The sequence below is a fragment of the Schistocerca nitens genome, chromosome 1 (genome assembly GCF_023898315.1).
Source record: "Schistocerca nitens isolate TAMUIC-IGC-003100 chromosome 1, iqSchNite1.1, whole genome shotgun sequence".
Taxonomy (NCBI): domain Eukaryota; kingdom Metazoa; phylum Arthropoda; class Insecta; order Orthoptera; family Acrididae; genus Schistocerca; species Schistocerca nitens.
Genome location: NC_064614.1, coordinates 992425126 through 992450944, shown reverse-complemented (window position 1 = coordinate 992450944; position 25819 = coordinate 992425126). Strand labels below are relative to the sequence as shown.

Here is a 25819-nt window from a genome sequence, read left to right as displayed (position 1 = left end):
CAGAAAGATAAGAAGACGTTTTGCAACGCTGTGTACTGCGGACAGTAGAGGAACAGTTCAGAAACGATGACTTCATCAGCATCACACTATCGTAGAGAACCATCTGTGAGGCATCGTCTGTAGACAATAACATGCCTGAAATGTACTGGCCTGCACAAAGACCTGATCTCAACCCAATGGAACACCTGTGGGATGAATTAGAATGTCGATTTCGCTCCAGACCCCAGCGTCAAAAATCACTACCATCCCTGGTTTTCGTCTCTTCACGCAGAATGGGCTGTCTGTCCTCCCCAGACACTTGAGCACGTCATGGAAAGTATCCCCAGCAGAGTTAAAAAACGCATAAAGGCAAAAGATACACATAGCCGATATTGATGTCTACTAACAGGTGTCCGGATACTTTGAATCAGATAACGTTTACGGTTCACAGGACGCCATCGCCCAAAGATACATAACTAACATCAGATGCACGCTAATACGTGCGAAAAGACCACTAATTTCAGTCTTGATATTAATGAATTAGTAGATATGTTGAGCTACAGACTTGCCTCAGATTACTCTCTTCAAGGGGACTGCTGACCTCTGATGTTAAGTCCCATAGTGCTCAGAGCCATTTGAACCATTACTCTCTTCTCTTCAATGGAGTAACTGTCGATAAAAATTCTAGCAATTTTCAGCCGTATCTAGACAAAATAGCAAATTGATGTTAAAACCGACAACTGTCCTGTAGCGTAAAAAAGTGAAAACGTATGTACATTAGGAAGCGTAGACATGGGATAATCTTTTACTATTGGATTAATGAGTTGCGATTGAAATAAACTATGTCACACGAAGTGACAGTGTGGGAGGAGGGGGACGACACAAAGTGGAACGAATGATCGCTGGCTTGTTCGGCTCGTGGATAACGAGACGGAAATGGTGAAAGTGTAAGGTGGCAGAGACTCTAAATAAGAAGTCGAATGAGTCGCGTAATGTACTTATAATATTGCAGTTTCACTAGTTTTAGACATCGACAAACCAAGAATTCGAACAGCCTTATCCATCGTCCACTTGCAAGGCAGATTCGAAGCATTTTGTGAAATACAGTATCGTTGATTAACTTCGACGGAGTAGAGTTAAAAACTGTTGAATCTTATTTCTGAATGCTTATGTATGTCAGTATGTACACGTGCAGTTGACATGTTGAATATGTACATACGAGAATTCACTTTACTGCTATTAGTCAAAGTTAGTAAGTCCTCCTCCTCCTCCTCCTCCTCCTCCTCCTCCTCCTCATCATCATCATCATCATCATCATCATCATCATCATCAGAGATTTGGCAGTCGCCTGTTCCGGATTCACGCCTTCCCATTAATTTGTGTTCACCAAACTGATGATGTTCATTACGCACTTCTAATGAGTGATGTATGTAAGGATAAAATACGGGCTGTGGGAACATCAGTAACTCGTGATTTGGATTGTTCTGTTGGAATTTGTCCTGTAAGGTTGGTTGGTTGGTTTGGGGAAGGAGACCAGACAGCGTGGTCATCGGTCTCATCGGATTAGTGAAGGATGGGGAAGGAAGTCGGCCGTGCCCTTTCAGAGGAACCATCCCGGCATTTGCCTGGAGTGATTTAGGGAAATCACGGAAAACCTAAATCTGGATGGCCGGACGCGGGATTGAACCGTCGTCCTCCCGAATGCGAGTCCAGTGTCTAACCACTGCGCCACCTCGCTCGGTGTCCTGTAAGGAAAGCCGTATCAAGACATGCACTCTAGTCGAGACTCGTGTGAATACTTAAACTTTTCCTCCCTCTTGGGCAGAGTTACGGTAAGGCGTTGGCCGTTGGAGAGATACACAATGAATAAAATTAATCAGACTACATATTCAAATGCCATTTTTACAGACACTTTCATATGTCGGGGGAGCATTGCAGCAGAGTTCATGAATCTACATGAAAATCAGTACTTTGATCTCGGACGTAAGTATATTCATATTAATTTACGTTGTTGAGAACTTCCACTACTTATTCGTGGATCTTTCGCTGTTTGTACTACGAGGTTATGCTCCTATTTAATTGTTCTACAATGAACTTTGCGCATTATCTAGGAAATTTTCAGTAACAAACAGGAAAAGTTTTGTCACTGTTGCTGAATATTCCACGTCCGCCCCCCCCCCCCCCCCACACACACACTCTATTGCTAGTTGAGATACGTGCGATCAGTATGTGCATATTCAATGACAGACATAATCCACATGCAAATACAGAAGTGTCAGTACCTAACTCGTAGAGAGGAACGAGTAATGGGCACTGCGGCAAACAATGATTTTACCCATTTTATAGAAGATGGTATGGGAGAGAGAAATGAGGGTATGGCAACATTTTTCATCTGCTGCAGCGTACGTATTACTTTCTGTTAGAGTAGCAACGAGTAACTCCACGTGTACTTACCCGTTTAAAGCGGTATACTGTTGTCCAGGAGGGCAGGACCAGAATTATTTTTTTTTTGCAAGGAGCGGAGTTCTTTTATGATTTTCGAATACAGAGTCCGTTCTGTTAATAAATCGTTTAAGGCTTTCTTTTAATAAGAAGAACATTAAACTTTGTCTCAACGCATTGAGTTGTGATGTAGCTTCTTTACCGGCTCACGATTTAACCAAAACGAATGAAGGCTCGTAAACACTCGGTAACACTTTTTAGCGGTTGATCCGGTCGCTCCACTTAAATTTTGTAAATATATTTACTGTAAATGCAACACCGTACGCAGCTTGTACACTTTATTTAATTACAGTAAATACTTTGTATTGAGGGTTGAATAATACTTAGGCGGTTTTTTGTTCTATTGAGTTTTATTTGTATGAACTAGTTTTCGGCTGATTAGTCCATCTTCAGATAACTACTGGCTATTGTTTACAAGGAGCTTGTGTTCGTACGAAATAAACATTCTGGACTAAGATACAACGCACTTACATACGATCTTTAGTTGTGGTATTGTCTCTGGAATTGTCAAACGGGTCTTTCGACTTTTTGTTCTGTAAAATTGACATAATAAATCACATTTTATGGTTTGTCAGTACCGTGTATGACAACAATTAGAATTATTTAGAATACACATTATTACAAGGTTACAATTTTTTTGGTATTTGTTGTGAACAGCTGCATTGGACACTAATTGTTGGTTTTACAACAGCGATGTTTTCTTTGGGGGTTACATTTTGTTATTAGAAAAGTTGTGCATTAATAAATACCAAATATAACATTGTTACAGTTGAGTTACAGCCAGGAATGTAAACATATAAGAGATATTACATTATATTGGGGTGTGAATTTGTTTACTATTGGGACCCTTTGTGGTTATAGCTGGTTTACTGTATTGTGTAAAGTTTAAGAGTGGTGATGTGCTCAGTTACAGTTGGTCATTTAGAACCAGATGGGGATTTGGGGCTAAGTGGTTGTTAATTTCAAGTGCTTCTAGTAGGCTGAGTTTTCTGCTTTTGTTGGCTATATGTAGCACTTCTATGTGTGTTAGATATTTGTGTCCTCCTTTGAGCACATATTCAGCAAAGGTGGAGTCTGATTTATTTAATCTCCAGCTGCGTTCATGTTCAGTCAGCTTTGTTGATATGGCCCGGCCCGTTTGGCCGATGTACAGTTTATTGCATTCAGTGCTAGTTATTTTGTTGACCCCACTGTTGCTTAGATTGTCTGTTTTGTCCTTGCTGTTGAATAGGAGATTAGCTGTAGTGCCTCTTACATAAAATGTTTTATAGTTTCGTGATTTCAGTGTTTTGGCTAGTTTGTCTGATAGCTTACCTAGATATGGAATAGTACACCAGTTGGTTTTTGGTGTGGTTGTTATTGCAGAGGCAGCATAAATGTAGGGCAAGATTTTCCTTCTTTGTTTCTTGTGTAGGATTTTGTCAACTAATTCATGGTTATAGCCATTGTTATATGCAATATATTTAATGGTGTCTATTTCTGTTTGGAAATTCTGTTTTGATATTGGTATGGATGTGAGGCGATGTACCATGGAATGGAAGGCTGCATGTTTATGTGTTATTGGGTTTGCAAATACGGTGCTTACGTCCAAGGATACTATTTTTGCACTACTTGGTATTGGAAGGTCTTTAATTTTGTTGACAAGGTCCACTGAGTTTACAATTCCAAACTTAGATTTGAATTTTGTTTAGGTTTTGATACAGGAGTGTAATTCTTCGGCAATTTTTTAGTTTGGTGCAATGTAGGTTGGGACAAGTGGTCTTAGAGGATGGTCTTTTTTGTGTGGTTTAGGAAGTCCACACAGTTTAGGAGCTATTGGATTCATGTTGATCAAATATTTAGCTTCATAATCGTGTATTATACTTTTGCAAGACTTGGTTAAGTTTTTAATTTCTTCAATAAAGGTTTTTGTGGTGTGTTTGTTAAGGAGACAGTAGGTATTGGGTGTGAGGAGTTATTTCACTTTTTCAACACATTTACTTTTGTCCATGAGGACCAGGGTATTACTTTTATCTGCTCTCGTAATAATTGTTTTGTTTCGGGTTACTTTCTTCTTTAGGTTATTCAGTGTGCTATGGTCACTAGATTGAGTTGTGTCAAACACACACACACACACACACACACACACACACACACACACATGCCCGAGGGAGGAATCGAACCTCCGCCGGGACCAGCCGCACAGTCCATGGCTGCAGCGCCTAAGACCGCTCGGCTAACCCCGCGCGGCAGCAGTGTTACACTCGAGCCATTTTTGTATTTCACGCCTTGCTATGTGTTTGCTTGCAATGTCGTTATTTATACTGTATTTTATATCAACTTGTTATACATCCAGCTGCTTAGTGGAAGGTTTATGATGCGGAGCATATTTGAAACCTTTTGCCAACACTTCGATTTCCTTTGTGGAAGGGACTGTTTCTGATAAAATTACCACTCGTTCAGAAAAGTTTGGTTTCGGTTTTGAGTTGCAGTAGAAAAGAAACCCATGCTTTACGTGGACACTCGTCATTGCATGAAACATATGATGAACAGCATTTGTGTGGGCCAACTCCATCCACATATTGCAAAAACGGAATTTCAAACACTTGCAGAAATGACAGAGATAATACGCCTGACGACTCTTGGGAGAGACGGTCGGTATACTGGAGGTCTCAATCTTGGCTTCGAGTCAGGTACGTCTTGCTGCTGTCTCAGGAAATGAAGAGGAAATCAGATTAGTACTGCGGTCCACCAGTCTTTAGTGTAAATGTGATGGCGTACGCAAAGAATGAACCGTCGAGTGTCCTCGTCTGAGTAACACTGTCTGAAAAAATACCGCGTGCATTTCTTCAATCACGCGTTTGAGGACGGAGTTTTTTTACAGGCATCTTTTTTAAGATTCAAACACACAGTCCAGGTGATGATACACAAAAGAGCTACAGTCGGTGAACGCCGTCGACATCCAAGGTATCGTATCAGACCATTTTAATATTTGTGCCACCTTCCCATTCCTCGTCTGAATTTCTCTCTTCGAGCTGTACAAGTACTATATTCTCAGGAATTTTGCTGTTTCTTCTGATAAAAATGTGAAAATGTGCTGACCTCTAAGTATCTTCTTTGAGGATAGGAACTGGATGGTTGAAGTGCGTGGGAGGTCGGATGTGAGAAAGGAGTGGGTAAAAATTTAGGTACGGGGAACTGAACATGAAAAGTCCAAAAACCAGTTTTGTTTCTTATAGAACGCTGTTATTAGTAACGGGAAATCTCTCTTCACTGCTTCATTGTCAGTGTCGAATTTCGCAGTGGAAGCAGACGTTTCAGTCCCGGACACCTGATAACAGCGAAGAGCTCCTGTATTCAGTTAGTCGGACAGCTGTGGTCAAAAATCAGCCCTGTTATTTTGAAGCGTTGTACCTAATCGACACATTTTTCCAACCGGAACGAAATTTCAATTTGACATTTCACAAGTCATTGGTCGCGCGAAGTACTTGTTAAGCGTGGCGGCCACTTTTTGCCGGTCGCGTGGAGACGGGCGCTTCACCGGTTCGGGCTGATCCACCCGCCCCCTCCCCGCACCCCAACCCGCAGCGTCCGCTAATTGCTGCCCTTCGGCCACAGACTGCGATTAATTTGCCCGCCGCCGAAGGCAGCGCACGGCTCGTGCCCTGCCGTGTTGTGGCGGCCTCCGCACGACAAACCCTCTGTCGCTGCAAAACACGCCGGCCGTCAGCCGCAGCGTCCCTACTGCTAAAGTCCTGGCTCTCGCTTTGCGTCAGTTCTTTTGCCTTCCGCGCCGCAATTTTTTCTCCAGGTCCCTGGTGGGGTCTGATGGGCTGTTTCTTCAGTGTACAAGCAACACATCTGCAACTGTTAACGCAAAATCAGATATTTGAACGCCAAAAGTACATTGTCCAGTCACATTAATGTGACGAGCTGTCAATAGCCTGTATAACCACCTTTTCCAGCACGGACCGCTGGGAGACCTGAAGGAAGTCTCTCAAAAGGTTTTGGAAGGTATCATAGGGAGATGGTGTCATGTCCGGTGCTGTAGCCAGCTGCGCTAGATCTCACGGTTGAGAATCCATGGCACGAACGCCCGATTGAGATGGTCCCACAGATTCTCGATTGGATTTAAATCCGGGGAGCTTGGTGACCAGGGGAGTATGGTAAACTCGTGCTGGTGCTCTTCGAACCACACACGTACACCGCGAGCTGTGTGACACATTGCCCGCATCTCGTGGTTGTGCGGTAGCGTTCTCGCTTCCCACGCCCGGGTTCCCGGGTTCGATTCCCGGCGGGGTCAGGGATTTTCTCTGCCTCGTGATGGCTGGGTGTTGTGTGCTGTCCTTAGGTTAGTTACGTTTAAGTAGTTCTAAGTTCTAGGGGACTGATGACCATAGATGTTAAGTCCCATAGTGCTCAGAGCCATTTGAACCATTTTTTTGTGTGACACATTGAATTGTCCTGATGGTAGATGCCATCGTGGCGAGGAAAAACACATTGCATATAGTGATGGACATGGTGCCGAAGAGTACACACATACTTGTGCTGATACATTGTGCCTTCCAGAATGACGAATCATACAGGGTATACTATGACAACATTCCCCAGACCATAACGCTTCCTCCTTCCTCCTGGACCCTTCCGACAATTGTTGCAGGGTATTTGCCATCTGTCCGGTGGAGCGTAAAACGTGAGTCACCTGAAAAGTGGACGCCCAGTTGCGGTATTGGCGTGCAAATTCCGGCCTTCGCCACAACAGTCAGCAGGGATGCATGAACCACGGCGCTTGCAGCATAGGCCTGTACGCAACAAGGTTCGCTAAATAGCAGTTGAGGAAACGCTATTGGTAGCGCCTTGGTTCATCTGGGCAGTCAGTTGCTCAACAGTTGTACGTCTCTGCGGCCGAATACATCTACGCAGCTGTCATTCATCCCTGTCATCTATGGCCTGTGGTGCACCACAGTTACCTCTGTGCCGGTTTTGGATAGAGAGCCATTTTGCCATGCATTATAGTTTAATCACGGTGGCACGCGAACAGTTTAAACTTTGCCATTTTACAAGTGCTTCCACCCTTGGCCCGAAAGCCAGTGATCATGCCCTTTTGGAGTTAGATAAATCGCTCTGTTTCTGCATTACGAGTGCACTGTTTTCTGCACCCTCGACACGTTTTTTATACCCTCCAGTGCTAGTGCTGCCACCTGCTGCATGTGAAATGTTATTGCACCTTGACGTCGAACGTAGGTGTTGGTTACATTAATGTAAATGGACCGTGTAGCTGCTGAAGTCACATCTGCATTATCATTTTATTATTGCAGCAACGAGTATCCACGAGACATGTTGTGGATTTTCTTTCATTCGATAAGGGACATTTCGCAAGACATTTCTAAAAGGCTACATCAGAAAGTAGTTCTTGTGGCCTTCAGCCCGAAGACTGTACAAGCCTCTTCATACCTTCATAATTACCTCAACCCACATTCATCTGAATCTGCTTACTACACAGTGAAGCTTTGGTCTTCCGCCACACTTCTCATCCTCCACACCTGCTTCCAATGCGAAACGGACAAGTCCTTAATGCCTCAGTATATGTCTTATTATCAGGCGACCTCTGCTTTCAGTTAAATTGGCCCTAAATGTTTTCATCCACAATCCAGTTCAGAAACTTCTCATTTGCTAGACGATCTACCCATCTGATCTTCCGCTTACTTCTGTGGTACAAGATTTCAAAGGTTGTATTATCTTGATTTAGTTGATTGATGAAAGCCGGCCGCTGTGGCCGAGCGGTTCTAGGCGTTTCAGTCCGGATCCGCGCTGCTGCTACGGTCGCAGGTTCGAATCCTGCCTCGGGCATGGATGTGTGTGGTGTCCTTAGGTTAGTTAGGTTTAAGTAGTTCTAAGTCTCAGACGTTAAGTCCCATAGTTCTTAGAGCCATTTGAATCATTTGATTGATGAAAGGAGGAAGTACAGAAATGTTCCGGGAAACTCGGGAATACAGAAATGCAAGTCGCTGAGGAATGAAATAAATAGGAAGTGCAGGGAAGCTAAGACGAAATGGCTGCAGGAAAAAAGTGAAGATATCGAAAAAGTAATGATTTTCGGAAGGACAGACTCAGCGTACAGGAAAGTCAAAACAACATTCGGTGACATTAAAAGCAAGGGTCGTAACATTAAGAGTGCAACGGGAACTCCACTGTTAAATGCAGAGGAGAGAGCGGATAGGTGGAAAAAATACGCTGAAAGCCTCTATGAGGGTGAAGATTTGTCTGATGTGATAGAAGAAGAAACAGGAGTCGATTGAGAAGAGATAGGGGTTCCAGTATTAGAATCAGAATTTAAAAGAGCTTTGGAGGACTTAAGGCCAAATAAGGCAGAAGGGAAGACAGAGAGTGGAATACACCCAGCAAATAATTGAGGAAGTAGGTTGTAAGTGCTACTCTGAGACGAAGAGGTTAGCGCAGGAGAGGAATTCGTGGTGGGCCGCATCAAACCAGAGGACTGATGACCCAAAAAAAATTCTCTTCTTACCTACCGAACGAGGTGGCGCAGTGGTTAGCACACTGGACTCGCATTCGGGAGGACGACGATTCGAACTCACGTCCGGGCATCCTGATTTAGGTTTTCCGTGATTTTCCTAAATCGCCCCAGACAAATGCCGGGATGGTTCACTGAAAATGGCACAGTCGATTTCCTTCCCCATTCTTCTCTAATCCTACGGAACCGATAACCTCGCTGTTTGGTCCCCTCCCCGAATCAACCAACTAATCTTCTTGCCTGTACCATTTTACGTCCACGCTAATAGCTTCAGAAATGATTTCCTAACAGTTAGATTTATATATTCGGTGTTAACAAATTTCTCTTTTTCAGAAATTCGTTTCTTGCTATTGTCAGTCTGTACTTTATGTCGTTTAAGGATCATCTGATTTTATTTGACCGTTTTACATTATCCTTGTTTTACTTTTGTTGATGCTCAGCTTCTAACATCTTTTCGAGATACTGTCTGTTTAATTCCTATTTCAGATTTCTTCTCTGTTTCCTTCACTGCTTGCTCGGCGCAGAGATTGAATATCTTCTGGGATGGGCGACAACACTGCCTCTGTTCTCAACTACTGCTCCTCTGTGATGTCCTTTGACTCCGTCAACTGCAGTCTGGCTTCTGTACTAGTTGTGAATAACCTTTTGCTCCAAGTGTTTTATACCTACATCCTTGAGAAGTACAAGGAGTGTATTACAGTCAGCATTGTCAAACGGTTTCTCTAAATCTACAAGCGCTGTAAACATTGGTTTTACTTTCTTCGACGTATCTCCCAAGATAAGTCGTAGGGAGAGTATTGTCCCGCATGTTCGTACATTCCTCCAATACCCAAACTGATTTAACACGAATCGACTTCTATCAGTTTTCCATTCTTTGTAAATAATTGTAATTAATATTTTGAAACCATGACATATTAAACAGATAGTTTGGTAATACGCACACTTTTCACCACCTTCCCTGTTTGCAACAACAATTTGTACATCCTTCTTGAAGCTTGAGGGTACTTTGCCCTTCTCATGTATCTTGCATACCAGGTGGTATAGTTTTTTCATGGCTAGAGAATGTCGTCTACTCTAGGGTCCTAATTCCTGATTGGCAAAAAAGACAAGGCCTAGTAGAGATCCTTGGATAATACGTCGGATATTGAATTTAACTGGCAAAAAAAAAGAAAATGTAGAAGTATAACAAATGAAACATGCAAAAGAAAATATAATGCCTAAAAATGAAAATTACAAAGTAGAAAAGCAGTAATGACTAGAAGACACCTGATCTGGAAGTTTATTATTTTTGAGTTCCATTTTGCATTTTGATGATGATGATATTATCATTATTAGGTGAATTTAGTTCGTTTTGCATCATGGAATGTATTAGTGATATGCGCACGTGTTGTGTCCTTGGCAGACAGCAATGTGACAAGAAGTTTGTGTGCCGTCGTGTATGGATAACAAAACATAAACAATTGACGGTTAATCTTCCAGTGATGAAAGTCTTCAATTTATGATCATAATATAACTTTCACAACTTATCATAAGTGTTTACACGTTTTAAAATCACAGTATTTTGCAGATTTTACAAAATATGCTAAACTTGAGCAGTTACACTTTTTCAGAGGTGTATTCTGCTAATTTTATTCATTCTATGTGAACAGCCCAGATTTTACATTTCGAAATGTCGTTTGAACAGCAAGAGCAGCGTTACGGTAATTGCGACCCCAAAGCCGCGGTAGTGGACTGCAGAGCCGCAGACCGTCCACCAGCTGCACGGACGTTAATAAAGGCTGTTTACGCTGTGACCAGTGGATAGTAGATTTCCGTCGTCGCTCCATATCGTCGCCTTTCGACCTCACACCACTAAAAAGCTGTGCCCTGTGGAACAGTAGCGAGAATTCAGTGAAACACTTTCGTAATTAATAAATATCAGGCCTACAAATTGATACTACCCTGGTCTGAAACTACGCAAGTACACGTTCTGAGACGTCTTGACGTTAAGTTTGCTTACCCTTTTACAATATGTGCAACTTGCTACGTCTCAGTGAAATAAACACAAAATGATTACAATCACTTTTAGATGCGGAATGTGAAATCAACACAAACGTTTGTGTTCGATATATCAAATATTTCTAAAATATGTCGTCAGATGACTTTGGCTGCAAAACATATAAGAGCCTTCTTGTATTATGAGTTGCTCTGCTTTAAAAAAAGTGAGAAAGGAGTACAAAAGCAAAGAAGTGAAAATCATAAACTTATAGTAGAGATGGAAAGCAGTAATGTTGTGACATGTTTCGAAAGATAACGGGCAGTTAAGAGCTTCCACACTTCCTAACAGCGCTTCAGCAGTACGAACAAGGTTAAGCTCTTCACAACAGCTATTATCAATTGTTACAGTGGCCAGCGACAGTGCACCAAGACACTGTCAGATACTGACACAGAATATAACTTTCCAGCTTAGCTTTGTTTTCGCATTTGTTTTTGTAAGTTCAAATGGTTCAAATGGCTCTGAGCACTATGGGACAACATCTGAGGTCAGCAGTCCCCTAGAACTTAGAACTACTTAAACCTAGCTAACCTAAGGACATCACACACATCCATGCCCGAGGCAAGATTCGAACCTGCGACCGTAGCGGTCGCGCGGTTCCAGACTGAAGCGCCTAAAAACCACTCGGCCACTTCGGCCGGCCTGTGTTTGTAAGTGTTTACATATTTCGCAAGAATATGATTTCAGATGTGGGTCTCCAGTGTCGCGTGTGACACGTCACTTTCCCTTTTACCATTGCGTTTTTGTGGTATTGGGAATCAAAATATTGGTATCATACTAGCTACATCTACGTATATACTCAGCAACGTACTAGACAAATATTAATTGCAGACGCAGCAATAGCAATAATTCAAGCTAATGTTTGCCCAGTTTCAAAAATTGTTTGTTCAGATTAAGTTTACTATAAAAGCTGCGTTGACAGCACACTTAGAACATTTACTTCACGTTGTAGACAATCGACCTTAACAAGTGACGGAGAAATTGTAGCAACAGTTTTAATTCCTGAACTAATTACATAGTTCTTTCTCCCTAAGATACTTTTATTTGTAATTAAAATTACACTTTATGCTATACTTTAGTGACGGTGAGATGTAATTGAGAAGTAACTTACCGAGGATTACACACAGAACTAGTTTACGTGTTACAAAAAATGGTTCAAATGGCTCTGAGCACTATGGGACTCAACTGCTGTGGTCATAAGTCCCCTAGAACGTAGAACTACTTAAACCTAACTAACCTAAGGACAGCACACAACACCCAGCCATCACGAGGCAGAGAAAATCCCTGACCCCGCCGGGAATCGAACCCGGGAACCCGGGCGTGGGAAGCTAGAACGCAACCGCACGACCACGAGATGCGGGCTTACGTGTTACATCAGAAGTTTTGTTTTCCTCTCTTACGAGCAGCCTAACACCGACAATGCCGGCCGCGGTGGCAAAGCGGTTCTAGGCGCTTCAGTCCGGAACCGCTGGACTGCTACGGTCGCAGGTTCGAATCCGCCTCGGGCATGGATGTGTGTGATGTCCTTAGGTTAGTTAGGTTTAAGTAGTTCTAGGGGACTGATGACCTCAGATGTTGAGTCCCATAGTGCTCAGGGCCATTTGAACCTTTTGACACCGACAATTGAAGTGGGACCTTTTTGATCGCTTGTATGTCACAACCACATTTGTACTATTCAGTGGTTTGCGCAGTACCTGTAGGTCAAGCGGAATAACCAGCTGAGCGAGGTGACGCAGCAGGATGACGCTTGGCTTGTATTCAGGAGGAAGGCGGTTCAAACACTCGTCCGGCCGTCGACGTTTTGGACTTCCCCTGGTTTCGCCGGAGTCCCCTAAACTCCTTAAGCCGAATACCGAGAAGGTTCCTTACAAATGGCAAGGCCGATTTACTTCCTCATCCTTTTGCAAAAAAATGGTTCAAATGGCTCTGAGCACTATGGGACTTAACTGCTAAGGTCATCAGTCCCCTAGAACTCAGAACTACTTAAACCTAACTAACCTAAGGACATCACACACATCCATGCCCGAGGCAGGATTCGAACCTGCGACCGCAGCGGTCGCGCGGTTCCAGACTGTAGCGCCTAGAACCGCTCGGCCACTCCGGCCGGCCATCCTTTTGCAGTCTGAGCTTGTACTCCATCTGTTCAAAAATGGTTCAAATGGCTCTGAGCACTATGCGACTTAACTTCTGAAGTCATCAGTCGCCTAGAACTTAGAACTAATTAAACCTAACTAACCTAAGGACATCACACACATCCATGCCCGAGGCAGGATTCGAACCTGCGACCGTAGCGGTCACTCGGCTCCAGACTGTAGCGCCTAGAAGCGCACGGTTACTCCGGCTGGCACTCCATCTGTGGTTACCTCGTCGTCGACATGCCGTTTAACTCCAATCTTCCTTTCTTCCTGTGGAATAAACGACGGAATTTCGCTCCTGGTCGAGACCGTGCTGAAGGAGGAAATTGCTTAGAGTACATCGTATCGTAGCCGTACATTATTAACTGAATCTTTCAGTGTTCCTCACTTAAATTATTCACAGCATTCCCCTATGTTTGTGTGTTGCAGGTGGCGCGGCAGACCGCGGCAGGGACACACTGGACCTGCTGCTGTCGACGACCTACTGCCGCTCGCAGATGTACCTGTCCCGACAGCTGGCGCAGCTCCACCCCGAGCTCACTATGCCCATGTTCTCAGGTTAGCACCGATGCTTTGCTGTGCTCAGCCTTGCTTTACAAATACGGTATAGTGCAGAGCATGTTTAAAAAAGTGAACGATCTTTCATAGCGATATTTGCAGAAGCTGTAAAAATTATCGTCTCGCCTCATACATCGTTTGTGAAAACTAGTTTTATTTGCCCTGGACACATTTGTGGTATACGCTGTACACGCTACCCCCGCAGCATTGCTCAACGTTCCAGTTGTGAGATTACACACGATATCTGTGCATTTTTCTATCAGTTTTATTGTACTGTTCATCAGAAAGTGTCGACGTTAGTTCCACCACTAGACACTAATTGTCATTTCCCCTCGTATATGTAGTCAGAAATGGTAAATTCAGATTGAGGGAGATCGGATGCTTAGAACTGTCCAATCTGACACGAAAGAGTGCTACGTGGGTGAGCAACAATGCAATTTTTTGTAATGTTTTTTGCACTGCTGTAGAAAAAAAAATATTTTTATTTGTTCAGAAACTAGGACTAGGAAGAGCAGTCACTGCATTTATTGTATGCAAAATTGGTTGTGTCAAAGCCCTTAGCAGTTTAGCGAAGGAGTAGAACAATGTCTTGGTGTGTCATGGAATGACTAGACATTTTAAGGCGAATTTGGTATAATTTTTTAATTTTTAATTCAGCAGCATATGATGGCGATGGTCGTAATGATGGCACCTGCTGTGTTTCACAAACCTTCCTCCCTGTTCCTTTCGGACAGCATCATAGTGATCCTTGATGAAATAATGTATCTGAATGACTCCTTCCTCACTTCAAAACACCCTTCATAAGTTTGACAGTGGGTTTTAGGTTTGGTGTCGAAAGTAATATAACACTTCTGTATAATACTTATATCGTCTTTATTGGAATTTGCATGAACAATCTCCACATAATTTATAGCCAGTTAATTAAAACTGTAGGCAAGCAGAACACTGTTTATAATCTTTTCTCATTCTTCATTGTCTGGAAGGTTCACTTACACACCAGTCAACTTCCATCTGCTGTTATTGTCCCAGTAGACAAATTGCCGAACATTGTTAAAAACAACACAGTGCTCTTTTGTAAGCTATCTGATAATCTACACCACATGAAGAGATTGATTCAGAGTACAGAGACGCAAGTCGCTTAGGATAGCACGCAGGTAGGACGAGGCTAGATGATGGAAGTGGTCTCCACCACATATCCCATGATGTCATCTGATTTTTGGTTCACGTTAGCATCGTCTGGGCAGAGCTTTATGCAGTATACCATATGTATGATGTCATCTGTTGTAAACAGTTTAGATTGTAGAAAAGTGTGGATAGAGTAGGGGAGGGGACTGATGACCATAGATGTTAAGTCCCATAGTGCTCAGAGCCAGAGAGTAGGGGAGGGCCTCTCTGAAGAGCTATCAGAATACTTCGTCAGTCGCTCAATAATTCCTCTGTAGGATCACGATTATCTATGTTGTTGTTGTTGTTGTTGTTGTTGTTGTTGTGGTCCTCAGTCCTGAGACTGGTTTGATGCAGCTCTCCATGCTACTCTAACCTGTGCAAGTTTCCTGATCTCCCAGTACCTACTGCAACCTACATCCTTCTGAATCTGCTTAGTGTATTGATCTATTGGTCTCCCTCTACGATTTTTACCCTCCACGCTGGCCTCCAATGCTAAATTTGTGATCCCTTTATGCCTCAAAACATGTCCTACCAACCGATCCCTTCTTCTAGTCCAGTTGTGCCACAAACTTCTCTTCTCCCCAATCCTATTCAATACCTCCTCATTAGTTACGTGATCTACCCACCTTATCTTCAGCATTCTTCTGTAGCACCACATTTCGAAAGCTTCTATTCTCTTCTTGTCCAAACTGGTTATCGTCCATGTTTCACTTCCATACATGGCTACACTCCATACAAATACTTTCAGAAACGACTTCCTGACACTTAAATCTATACTCGATGTTAACAAATTTCTCTTCTTCAGAAACGCTTTCCTTGCCATTGCCAGTCTACATTTTATATCCTCTCTACTTCGACCATCATCAGTTATTTTACTCCCTAAATAGCAAAACTCCTTTACTACTCATTTCCTAATCTAATTCCCTCAGCATCACCCGATTTAATTTGACTACATTCCATTATCCTCGTTTTGCTTTTGTTGATGTTCATCTTATATCCTCCTTTCAAGACACTGTCCATTCCGTTCAACTGCTCTTCCAAGTCCTTTGCTGTCTCTGACAATTACAATGTCATCAGCGAACCTCAAAGTTTTTACTTCTTCTCCATGAATTTTAATACCTACTCCGAATTTTTCTTTTGTTTCCTTTACTGCTTGCTCAATATACAGATTGAATAACATCGGGGACAGGCTACAACCCTGTCTCACTCCCTTCCCAACCGCTGCTTCCCTTTCATGCCCCTCGACTCTTATAACTGCCATCTGGTTTCTGTACAAATTGTAAATAGCCTTTCTCTCCTTGTATTTTACCCCTGCCACCTTCAGAATTTGAAAGAGAGTATTCCAGTTAACGTTGTCAAAAACTTTCTCTAAGTCTACAAATGCTAGAAACGTAGGTTTGCCTTTTCTTAATCTTTCTTCTAAGATAAGTCGTAAGGTTAGTATTGCCTCACGTGTTCCAACATTTCTACGGAATCCAAACTGATCTTCCCCGAGGTCCGCTTCTACCAGTTTTTCCATTCGTCTGTAAAGAATTCGCGTTAGTATTTTGCAGCTGTGACTTATTAAACTGATAGTTCGGTAATTTTCACATCTGTCAACACCTGCTTTCTTTGGGATTGGAATTATTATATTCTTCTTGAAGTCTGTGGGTATTTCACCTGTCTCATACATCTTGCTCACCAGATGGTAGAGTTTTGTCATGACTGGCTCTCCCAAGGCCATCAGTAGTTCTAATGGAATGTTGTCTACTCCCGGGGCCTTGTTTCGACTCAGGTCTTTCAGTGCTCTGTCAAACTCTTCACGCAGTATCTTATCTCCCATTTCATCTTCATCTACATCCTCTTCCATTTCCATAATATTGTCCTCAAGTACATCGCCCTTGTATAAACCCTCTATATACTCCTTCCACCTTTCTGCCTTCCCTTCTTTGCTTAGAACTGGGTTGCTATCTGAGCTCTTGATATTCATACAAGTGGTTCTCTTCTCTCCAAAGGTCTCTTTAATTTTCCTGTAGGCAGTATCTATCTTACCCCTAGTGAGGTAAGCCTCTATATCCACAAATTTGTCCTCTAGCCATCCCTGCTTAACCATTTTGCACTTCCTGTCGATCTCATTTTTGAGACGTTTGTGTTCCTTTTTGCCTTTTTCATTCACTGCATTTTTATATTTTCTCCTTTCATCAATTAAATTCAATATTTCTTCTGTTACCCAAGGATTTCTATTAGCCCTCGTCTTTTTACCTACTTGATCCTCTGCTGCCTTCACTACTTCATCCCTCAAAGCTACCCATTCTTCTTCTACTGTATTTCTTTCCCCCATTCCTGTCAATTGTTCCCTTATGCTCTCCCTGAAACTCTCTACAACCTCTGGTTCTTTCAGTTTATCCAGGTCCCATCTCCTTAAATTCCCACCTTTTTGCAGTTTCTTCAGATTGTGGTCAGAATCCACATCTGCCCCTGGAAATGTCTTACAATTTAAAACCTGGTTCCTAAATCTCTGTCTTACCATTATATAATCTATCTGATACCTTTTAGTATCTCCAGGATTCTTCCAGGTATACAACCTTCTTTTATTATTCTTGAACCAAGTGTTAGCTATGATTAAGTTATGCTCTGTGCAAAATTCTACAAGGCGGCTTCCTCTTTCATTTCTTTCCCCCAATCCATATTCACCTACTATGTTTCCTTCTCTCCCTCTTCCTACTGACGAATTCCAGTCACGCATGACTATTAAATTTTCGTCTCCCTTCACTACCTGAATAATTTGTTTTATCTCGTCATACATTTCATCAATTTCTTCATCATCTGCAGAGCTAGTTGGCATATAAACTTGTACTACTGTAGTAGGCATGGGCTTTGTGTCTATCTTGGCCGCAATAATGTGTTCACTATGCTGTTTGTAGTAGCTAACGCGCACTCCTATTTTTTTTATTCATTATTAAACCTACTCCTGCATTATCCCTATTTGATTTTGTATTTATAACCCTGTAATCACCTGACCAAAAGTCTTGTTCCTCCTGCCACCGAACTTCACTAATTCCCACTATATCTAACTTTAACCTATCCATTTCCCTTTTTAAATTTTCTAACCTACCTGCCCGATTAAGGGATCTGACATTCCACGCTCCGATCCGAAGAATGCCAGTTTTCTTTCTCCTGATAACGACGTCCTCTATAGCAGTCCCCGCCCGGAGATCCGAATGGGGTACTATTTTACCTCCGGAATATTTTACCCAAGAGGACCCCATCATCATTTAATCATACAGTAAAGCTGCATGTCCTCGGGAAAAAATACGGCTGTAGTTTCCCCTTGCTTCCAGCCGTTCGCAGTACCAGCACGGCAAGGCCGTTTTGGTTAGTGTTACAATGCCAGATCAGTCAATCATCCAGACTGTTGCCCCTGCAACTACTGAAAAGGCTGCTGCCCCTCTTCAGGAACCACATGTTTGTCTGGCCTCTCAACAGATACCCCTCCGTTGTGGTTGCACCTACGGTACGGCCATCTGTATCGCTGAGGGACGCAAGCCTCCCCACCAACGGCAAGGTCCATGGTTCATGGGGGAAGCACGATTATCTAAAACTTTGCATATAGATCGAGATTTTGCTGTATGTATCGCTTCACGGCACAGTGATATAATGTAACTGTCAAGCTACAGTATAAGTCTAACTTTAATACAAATGCACCACTAAATATATAACCTAAGTATGTGGTTCGTGGAGGACAGTAATGGTTTGTCTACAAAAGACATACATGCTACTTACCGTGATACGCAAAGTTGAAGGGGTTGTTGCTACAAGAAAATTATCAATGTCGGTAGACTGCAGAATCAGAGCTCGGACGTAAATAAATGTAACATAATGTGAATGCATAGGAGAAAAAATGGAATAATCCTCTTTTACTCTACTGCTGGAAACAATACTGCAAAATATCTAGGAGTCAGGACCTAAAGTGGAAGGTCTATGGTACTGTTGCATCGGGACTGGATTCCAAGAGAATCACTGAGAATATTTACTCTACACTAAGCTCCTAAAAATGCGCAGAATGCCATAACACATAGATGAGAAACCAGCCCGGGGAATTCCATATGTGCCATATGTTCAAACAACTGTCAGGCCAGCTTGTCTGTACTAGGAAAAACCGTCACAAATCCCGTTCGCATGTCACGTAGAGGCTCTAAACTACACTTCCGGTTTGTTTCTAAAATATTCAGCACTACGCACATGCGCACTGCCCTGTGGTAGGAGATATATGCTGTCCTTCCCGAAATCCGGTATCAAAGTCATTTCAGTCTCGAATAGCACATGGGAAAAATGAACACTGCGTGTATTAAACACTTAAATCTTCCCAACTCTAAACGTAGCTGTGCAGGTGTGTTTCCACCTCACAGAAAGATACTGTTGCCCAAAGTAATGCCTGTCTGCAGATGCTATACTAAACAATGTATAATTAAAGGTGCAACAGCAATGCTTATTTGGTCATCATTCTGGGGAGCTATTAATTTACCCTAGACTATATTTTGCCATTGACAAACGTTCCATTAAAACTACAATATTTGAGATATACAGCATATGCACTCCCAACTTTCTTCTTCCTAATTTCGATATGCAGTTTGTTTATTGCCATCAGCACCTGTCATACTGTAATTGCTACATCCCAATGAGGCCATCATCCAACAGTATTTCCATTTGTCGTTATTTTTCTACAATGGTAGACTTCTTACATCACTAAAAAATTTGTGGAATCCCATGACTTATGCATGACAATGGTGACATTTTGTTTTGAGATGAATGGAGGATACACTCATAATAGTCTGGATGATGTCTGTGTTACATAGATGAATCTGTGTTACATATATGAACTACTTGGTACTTATCTGAGGGTGATAGGTTAGTGGCATCGGGTGTTAATGTCCAAGATTGTTTTGTGCTTGCTGTTGTGTGTGCTGCCATATGCTATGTTGGAGTTCTGATTATTCCTGATGTTTAATGTCTCTGTTAATACATATTGATTAAACGAATACCACACTAGACTAATGTGGAACTGCTCTTTCGAATGGTACATAAAATTCCACTTCAGAATCATTTTGTACATGATGGGAAAACAACTGACACATTTTGGTGTCACTGGGCATCGCATGAAAGACGTGATCAGCAGCATTTGTTTCGGGCGATGCCAGCTACAAATTGCAAATATCTACTGAAACAGCTTAGAAAATGTATCTGACAGCGCTTGGGGCAGCCTGTAATTAAGATAAGGTGAATCTTAAATTGTAGCCTCCTAAAGTCATGGAAGACTGGCTCGCCCAACCAGTGGGATAGTGCGCATCTGAATTTCCTATCTTTCTTACTTCACCCAAACGGCCTAGAAGGGTGGGAGAGGAATGAGACACGTGTTGTTTACGTCATGAGATCTGGCAACAGTGCACGCTGTTCCTGTTCACATCCCCTCTACTATTCATATTATAATGCAACTCATTGTTTGTGTCCTTGGCATCTGTAACCTAAGTTAAGTACCAGTAAACCCCTGACTCTTTAAAGAACTGAATTCACATTATTAAACAATCTTCTAATTACTATACAGATGTGTTAGCGATGACACTGGAGATTTCGTACACGAACAGAAAAAATGTAGTGAGCATTAAACATTTTTCCTATCGCCAAGTGACGGATGTCTTCGAGAGAAAGGTTCCTAAAAGTCTGAAATTGTGTGCAAAGTTTTTTGTAAGTGTAATTGCTCTCATTCTCAAATACTGGCCGGCCGAAGTGGCCGTGCGGTTAAAGGCGCTGCAGTCTGGAACCGCAAGACCGCTACGGTCGCAGGTTCGAATCCTGCCTCGGGCATGGATGTTTGTGATGTCCTTAGGTTAGTTAGGTTTAATTAGTTCTAAGTTCTAGGGGACTAATGACCTCAGCAGTTGAGTCCCATAGTGCTCAGAGCCATTTTTTTCAAATACTGGATGAACATTGTCTGGGTAATTTGTGTGTCATTAGTTACGCTGCCTCGGGGCATATTTAAGAGGCAGTCAAATGAAAACTAGACAGATGGAAAAATAAGTAAACTATCTACTGTTTCAAAAGTAATTGCTGTTACTGTTAGTACATTTATCCCACTGTGAGACAAGTCGGTCAGTGGAAAAAGATTTTTGTGGTTGCCTGCTACAGAATCATGATTGTACCGAGGCATGCACCTCTTCGTCCAGAGGAAGTCAACAACCACAAATGTATAGCTACAGAGCTTCAAAAACATGCAAATCGCTTGGGAAGAGTTCGGGACTGTGTAGAGGATGTGTAAGGGCTTCCCAGCGAAACTTCTGCAGTGTAGTCGAAACAAACTTGACATAATGTGGGCAGGCATTATCCTCGTCTGTCAACATTCCTGGGCGTTTGGATCTGATGGCACAATTCAGGTTTTGCGAAGTGCCCACATACTGCTGTGCGTCAAACATGATACCGTGTTCCAGGAAGTCAATAAGCAGGGGGCCCTTGCTGTTAAAAAAGTCATCATGACTTTCCCCGAGCAGGTGTGCTCTTCTTCCGACTACGCTGCAGAAGTCTCGCTGGGAAGCCTTTACAAATTCTCCACACAATTCCTATGTCTCCCCATGCGATTTTCATATTTTTGGAGCCCTGAGAAAAAACATTCGTTCCAAAGGCAACTGGAAAACACTTTTCCATGAAGGCATCGACTGTCTCAGAGTTGAATAAATGTATTAACAGCTTTTGAAATAATATACAAATACTGTTTTCCACATGTTATTTGATTTCCCATTATACATAATTCATAACTGCACTGATTGTCTTACTTTGTTAAAATATTGACATAATATTAACCCTTTAAAGATCAGAATGTGACAGCGTTTCAATTTTTAATTCGTTCAATAATTATATGAAATATTGAAAATCAGACTTGGTGTTGCGGCTGGAAGCCATTACATAGGCAGCTTGCAACTGGGACTGTGTGCCTTGAACCGGGTTACCCGTTTAGTAATACACGGTGATCAGCCAGAACGTTATGACTACCTACCTAATAGCCATTATGTTCACCATTCTGTTCAAAAATGTTACCATTAAATAAAAAATACGTGGAGGTCAGCACATGACGACAAAGCTTCACCAGCTCTTCATCCAGTTTTTCACTGATCAAACTATGGGACTCTTCCAGAGGAACTCGTGTAAATAGGGATACCACATCGAAACTCACTAACTTATTTAATGGTAACATTTTGAACAGAATGACGGAGTGGCTGTGGGTAGTCCTTTGTCACCCATAGTCGCCAATTTATTTATGGAGGACTTCAGCTTTGCAACCAACGTGCTTCTGGAGATACGTGGACGATACCTTCTTCGTCTGGCCGCATGGACGTGATGCTATTAACAGATATTTGGACCACTTCAACTGTCTTCATCCCCGTATCAAATTTACTGTGGAGGTTGAAAATGATGGGATGCTTCCATTTTTAGACGTAATGGTTTATAAAAAACCAGATGGAACTTTGGGACACAGTGTTCACCGAAAGCCGACACACACAGATTGGTATCTGCATCCTAAGAGTTGTCATCCACCACACCAACGTAGTGGCGTCCTTAGGACTTTGGTACGGAGAGCATATGCCATTTCCTACGCAGACAGCTTAACTCAAGAACTTGAGCATTTGATGACTGTTTTTAAGGAAAATGGATACACCGAGAAGCAGATTCGTCGGGCTATGGAGTTTGGACCATCTCCGGAGGTGTACGAAGAGGAACATAGATCTGTGGCCTTTCTTCCTTATGCTGGAGGTTTATCGTTTAAGATTGGACGAATTTTAAGGAATTTTAACATTAAGAGTGTTTTCCGTCCACCTTCTAAGATTAGGGCGCTGCTCGGCTCTGTGAAGGATGATTTGGGGCTTAGGAAACCCGGGGTGTACAAAATTCCGTGTCAATGTGGGACCGCTTACGTTGCCCGTTCTATTCGCACAGTGCAAGATAGGTGTGTGGAACATCGCCGACATACGAGGCTACAACAGCCGGAAAAATCGGCGGTAGCAGAACACTGCGTAAATGAGGGACACAAAATGAAATTTGAGGAAACTGTTTTGGTTGCCAACATTTCCGGTTTTTGGAACAGTATGTATAAAGAGGCGATTGAAATTAGGTTGACTGATAATTTAATCAACAGAGACAGTGGGTTTCCTCTTAGCAAAACGTGGAATCCTGTATTATCTCGCATCAAAACTGAACGTTCTTCGGTGCGGCCTTGATTGCGATATATCGTTGCCAACAGTGTTTCACTAAGGGCGGCGCCACCTCACTGTTTTGGAAGGCAGAAACTGTGATGGGCGGCGCATGCGCCGTGTACTGAACGGTGGCCTATATAGGACGTCGATTTGCAACCTGGCGTCAGTTCTCAGCGGGACTCATCAGCATAAGCAGCATTTTCCTGAAGATGGCGAACAGTTGGATCGCCGAAATATCGAGTCAAGTTGATTTTAGGATCCGGCAGCAAACCCGAAGAGACTTTCAAAACTTATCCCGTTTCCAGCGACCGTCATGTTTTCGATATCCAAGTATCAGGTTGTCAACACTAATATGTCAGCCTCTATACGTCTCCAAACTAGTAGAGCGAAACTTTCAGACACACGTATCCTATTACCTTTTTAACTTTATCGTATCCTATTAATCAACTGAACGACGAGGGAAAGACAGACTATCACTGTAATTTTATGCCCAGATCGTAACAGCAAGTAGCAAGGAAGAATGCGTCAAGTCAGGGGAATCACTATCTTTGTCGAATCGTGCCACCTAGGATCGTCTGCACGAGTACTTCTAACCGCAGGGCACGCACAGATATACCACGGGCTCAGAAACACTGGCAATGGGTAATCGGTGGATGAAAAGGCCCGCCTGGCATGAAGCGTCGTTGAGAATGTTCACTTTCAGTGAGGCAGCACACAATGCTATCTCTCTCGAGTTATGTGAGAACGCTTTTATAAACTCTGAGCTGGAATAAGGTATTACACTGAAATTGTGCAGCACTGCATTAAATGCTGCCAGTGGATACACTTATCTATTGACGTGATGTGATGTTTGTGCTTTTCTAGGTTCAACGACACATACGTGATAGACGTAGGAAAAAATAGTGATTAAAACAAAACGTATGGTGTGGCGACATTTAACATGTCAAGAAATACACTCGTGCAGGCAACAGCCTAAAAAATTGTCGAACCAAACTTCAAAAAGAAAGAACAGTTGATAAAAATTCCAGTCTAAAATCACGCTAAAAATTTAAGCACGGATTGCTTGCTTGTCCACAATGTCGCGCCAACTGAATGCTGTCGGCCGCGTCCGAGTTACTATCGAAGTGCTATGGACCTCCTACTAACCTCTACAGAGAGTGCAAAAGTGTTGAACGGTTGTCAATCAGAATGGTTCCCCAAAGCTTTCGATGTCTTGTGGAGGCGACACCACGAGGAAACGCCGTCGTCACTCCAAAAATGAATCTTCGCGCTACGGTGAATTTGAAGTAACGTTAGCGACAGCCCCAGACGGTGCACAAGTCCCGTCCAATCACCCCCCTCCACACCAATCCATATCCTAAGCTCCGCCCATGGTCTGCCGCATGTTCCAACATCAAAGTTGTTCGTATCGCAGATATGCCAGTCATAACAAGGGAGAAAATCAGTAGTTAGTACGAAATACAGTTTTTCCGGTACCATTGTGAAAAGAATTAGAAATATGTTCATTAATATGCGAGTTGAAAAATCATCAATAAGAAAGAAAAATAAAAATGGTATCCACACTGTCTTTTTTATTTCATGAGCTTTCATCTGCACTGTATCAAAAAATCTGATATTTGTTAACTGCAGTGAGCGCAAATTTCCGTCACCTCGCGTAGTGTAAGAAATTCTGTTGGGAAATATTAATTGGTAGTATCGCCAAGGATGCTGTTCATTATCTCGATTGTGTAAAGTCAATGTTGTGCATAAACAAGGCAAAGTCGATGTCTTGGTTTGTTTCCGATTACCTCATTAAGACTAAAGAATATAAGAGTGGGATAATGTAGAAAGCGTAATGCAAGCAGTCAGATATTTATACAGTGACATTCTTCATTAATATTTGCCTGTGTAATGGGTGAATTTTTACTTGTGAACTCTTATGACTGCTTTCTTATAGCACACACAAGATTACTTTGAGTTCTTCTTCAGTGTTTGAGAGATTTAGAGCTGCCTATTGTTAAACATATGTACATAATTTCGTCAGTGTCATTCCAACACATCTTATCGTATCTGTTAGATATCAGTTTTGACAGCAGTTGGCCACAACAGTCAAGATTAGGTACCTTGTGTATGATAACTTTATTGAGAGTGCATATCTATGTTTCATTTTGACAGTATTACACAAACTGCTAAGAAGTACTAACAGCACAACACTGCTAGTATGAACAACCGCGGTAAAACAAAAAACGACGATCAAAAACACTACAGCGACGAGGACTACCAAAGATCATATTGATGCGCTCTTGGTTGGTGTGGCGGGGGGTAGGTGTAGGAGGGGGTAAATGGGCGGGGCTTGCGCAAATGTCCGGGGCTGTCGCTAACGTTTCCTGTGAATTTGTGTTTATGTAAGTCGCCAATTAGTGTTCACCAGACACGGACACTGATCCTTTCATCGAGTTTACGTTATTCAGTAAGTCCTGAAAACAAGCGTAATATCCTAGCAGATTTCAGATACTTCATTGCGCATTTTATAACGTTTGTTTATAGAAAGCGAAATTGGATAGCCATGGGAATATGTGGGAAAGGTCAGTTCGTGCCAGGCGTTAACTCATTTCTGTGTACTATTCAAAAGCTGTATCGCAGTAGGAGAATTTTTTTATTACAGAAAGCTAAATTAACATGGTTTCTTGTATATTCTAGTGACACTAACGAAGTCTTTTGCGACTATAACACG

At 42.4% G+C, this 25819-nt stretch overlaps 1 protein-coding gene across 1 annotated transcript in view; it reads left to right on the top strand.

Moving 5' to 3' along the window:
• The window catches only part of LOC126195200 (protein furry), a 1217589-nt gene that overhangs the window by 654960 nt on the left and 536810 nt on the right, over positions 1-25819 (top strand). The window contains exon 25 of the mRNA XM_049933718.1: positions 13592-13720. Within this exon, the coding sequence (XP_049789675.1) occupies positions 13592-13720 (129 nt within the window). The remainder of the gene's footprint in view (positions 1-13591; positions 13721-25819) is intronic.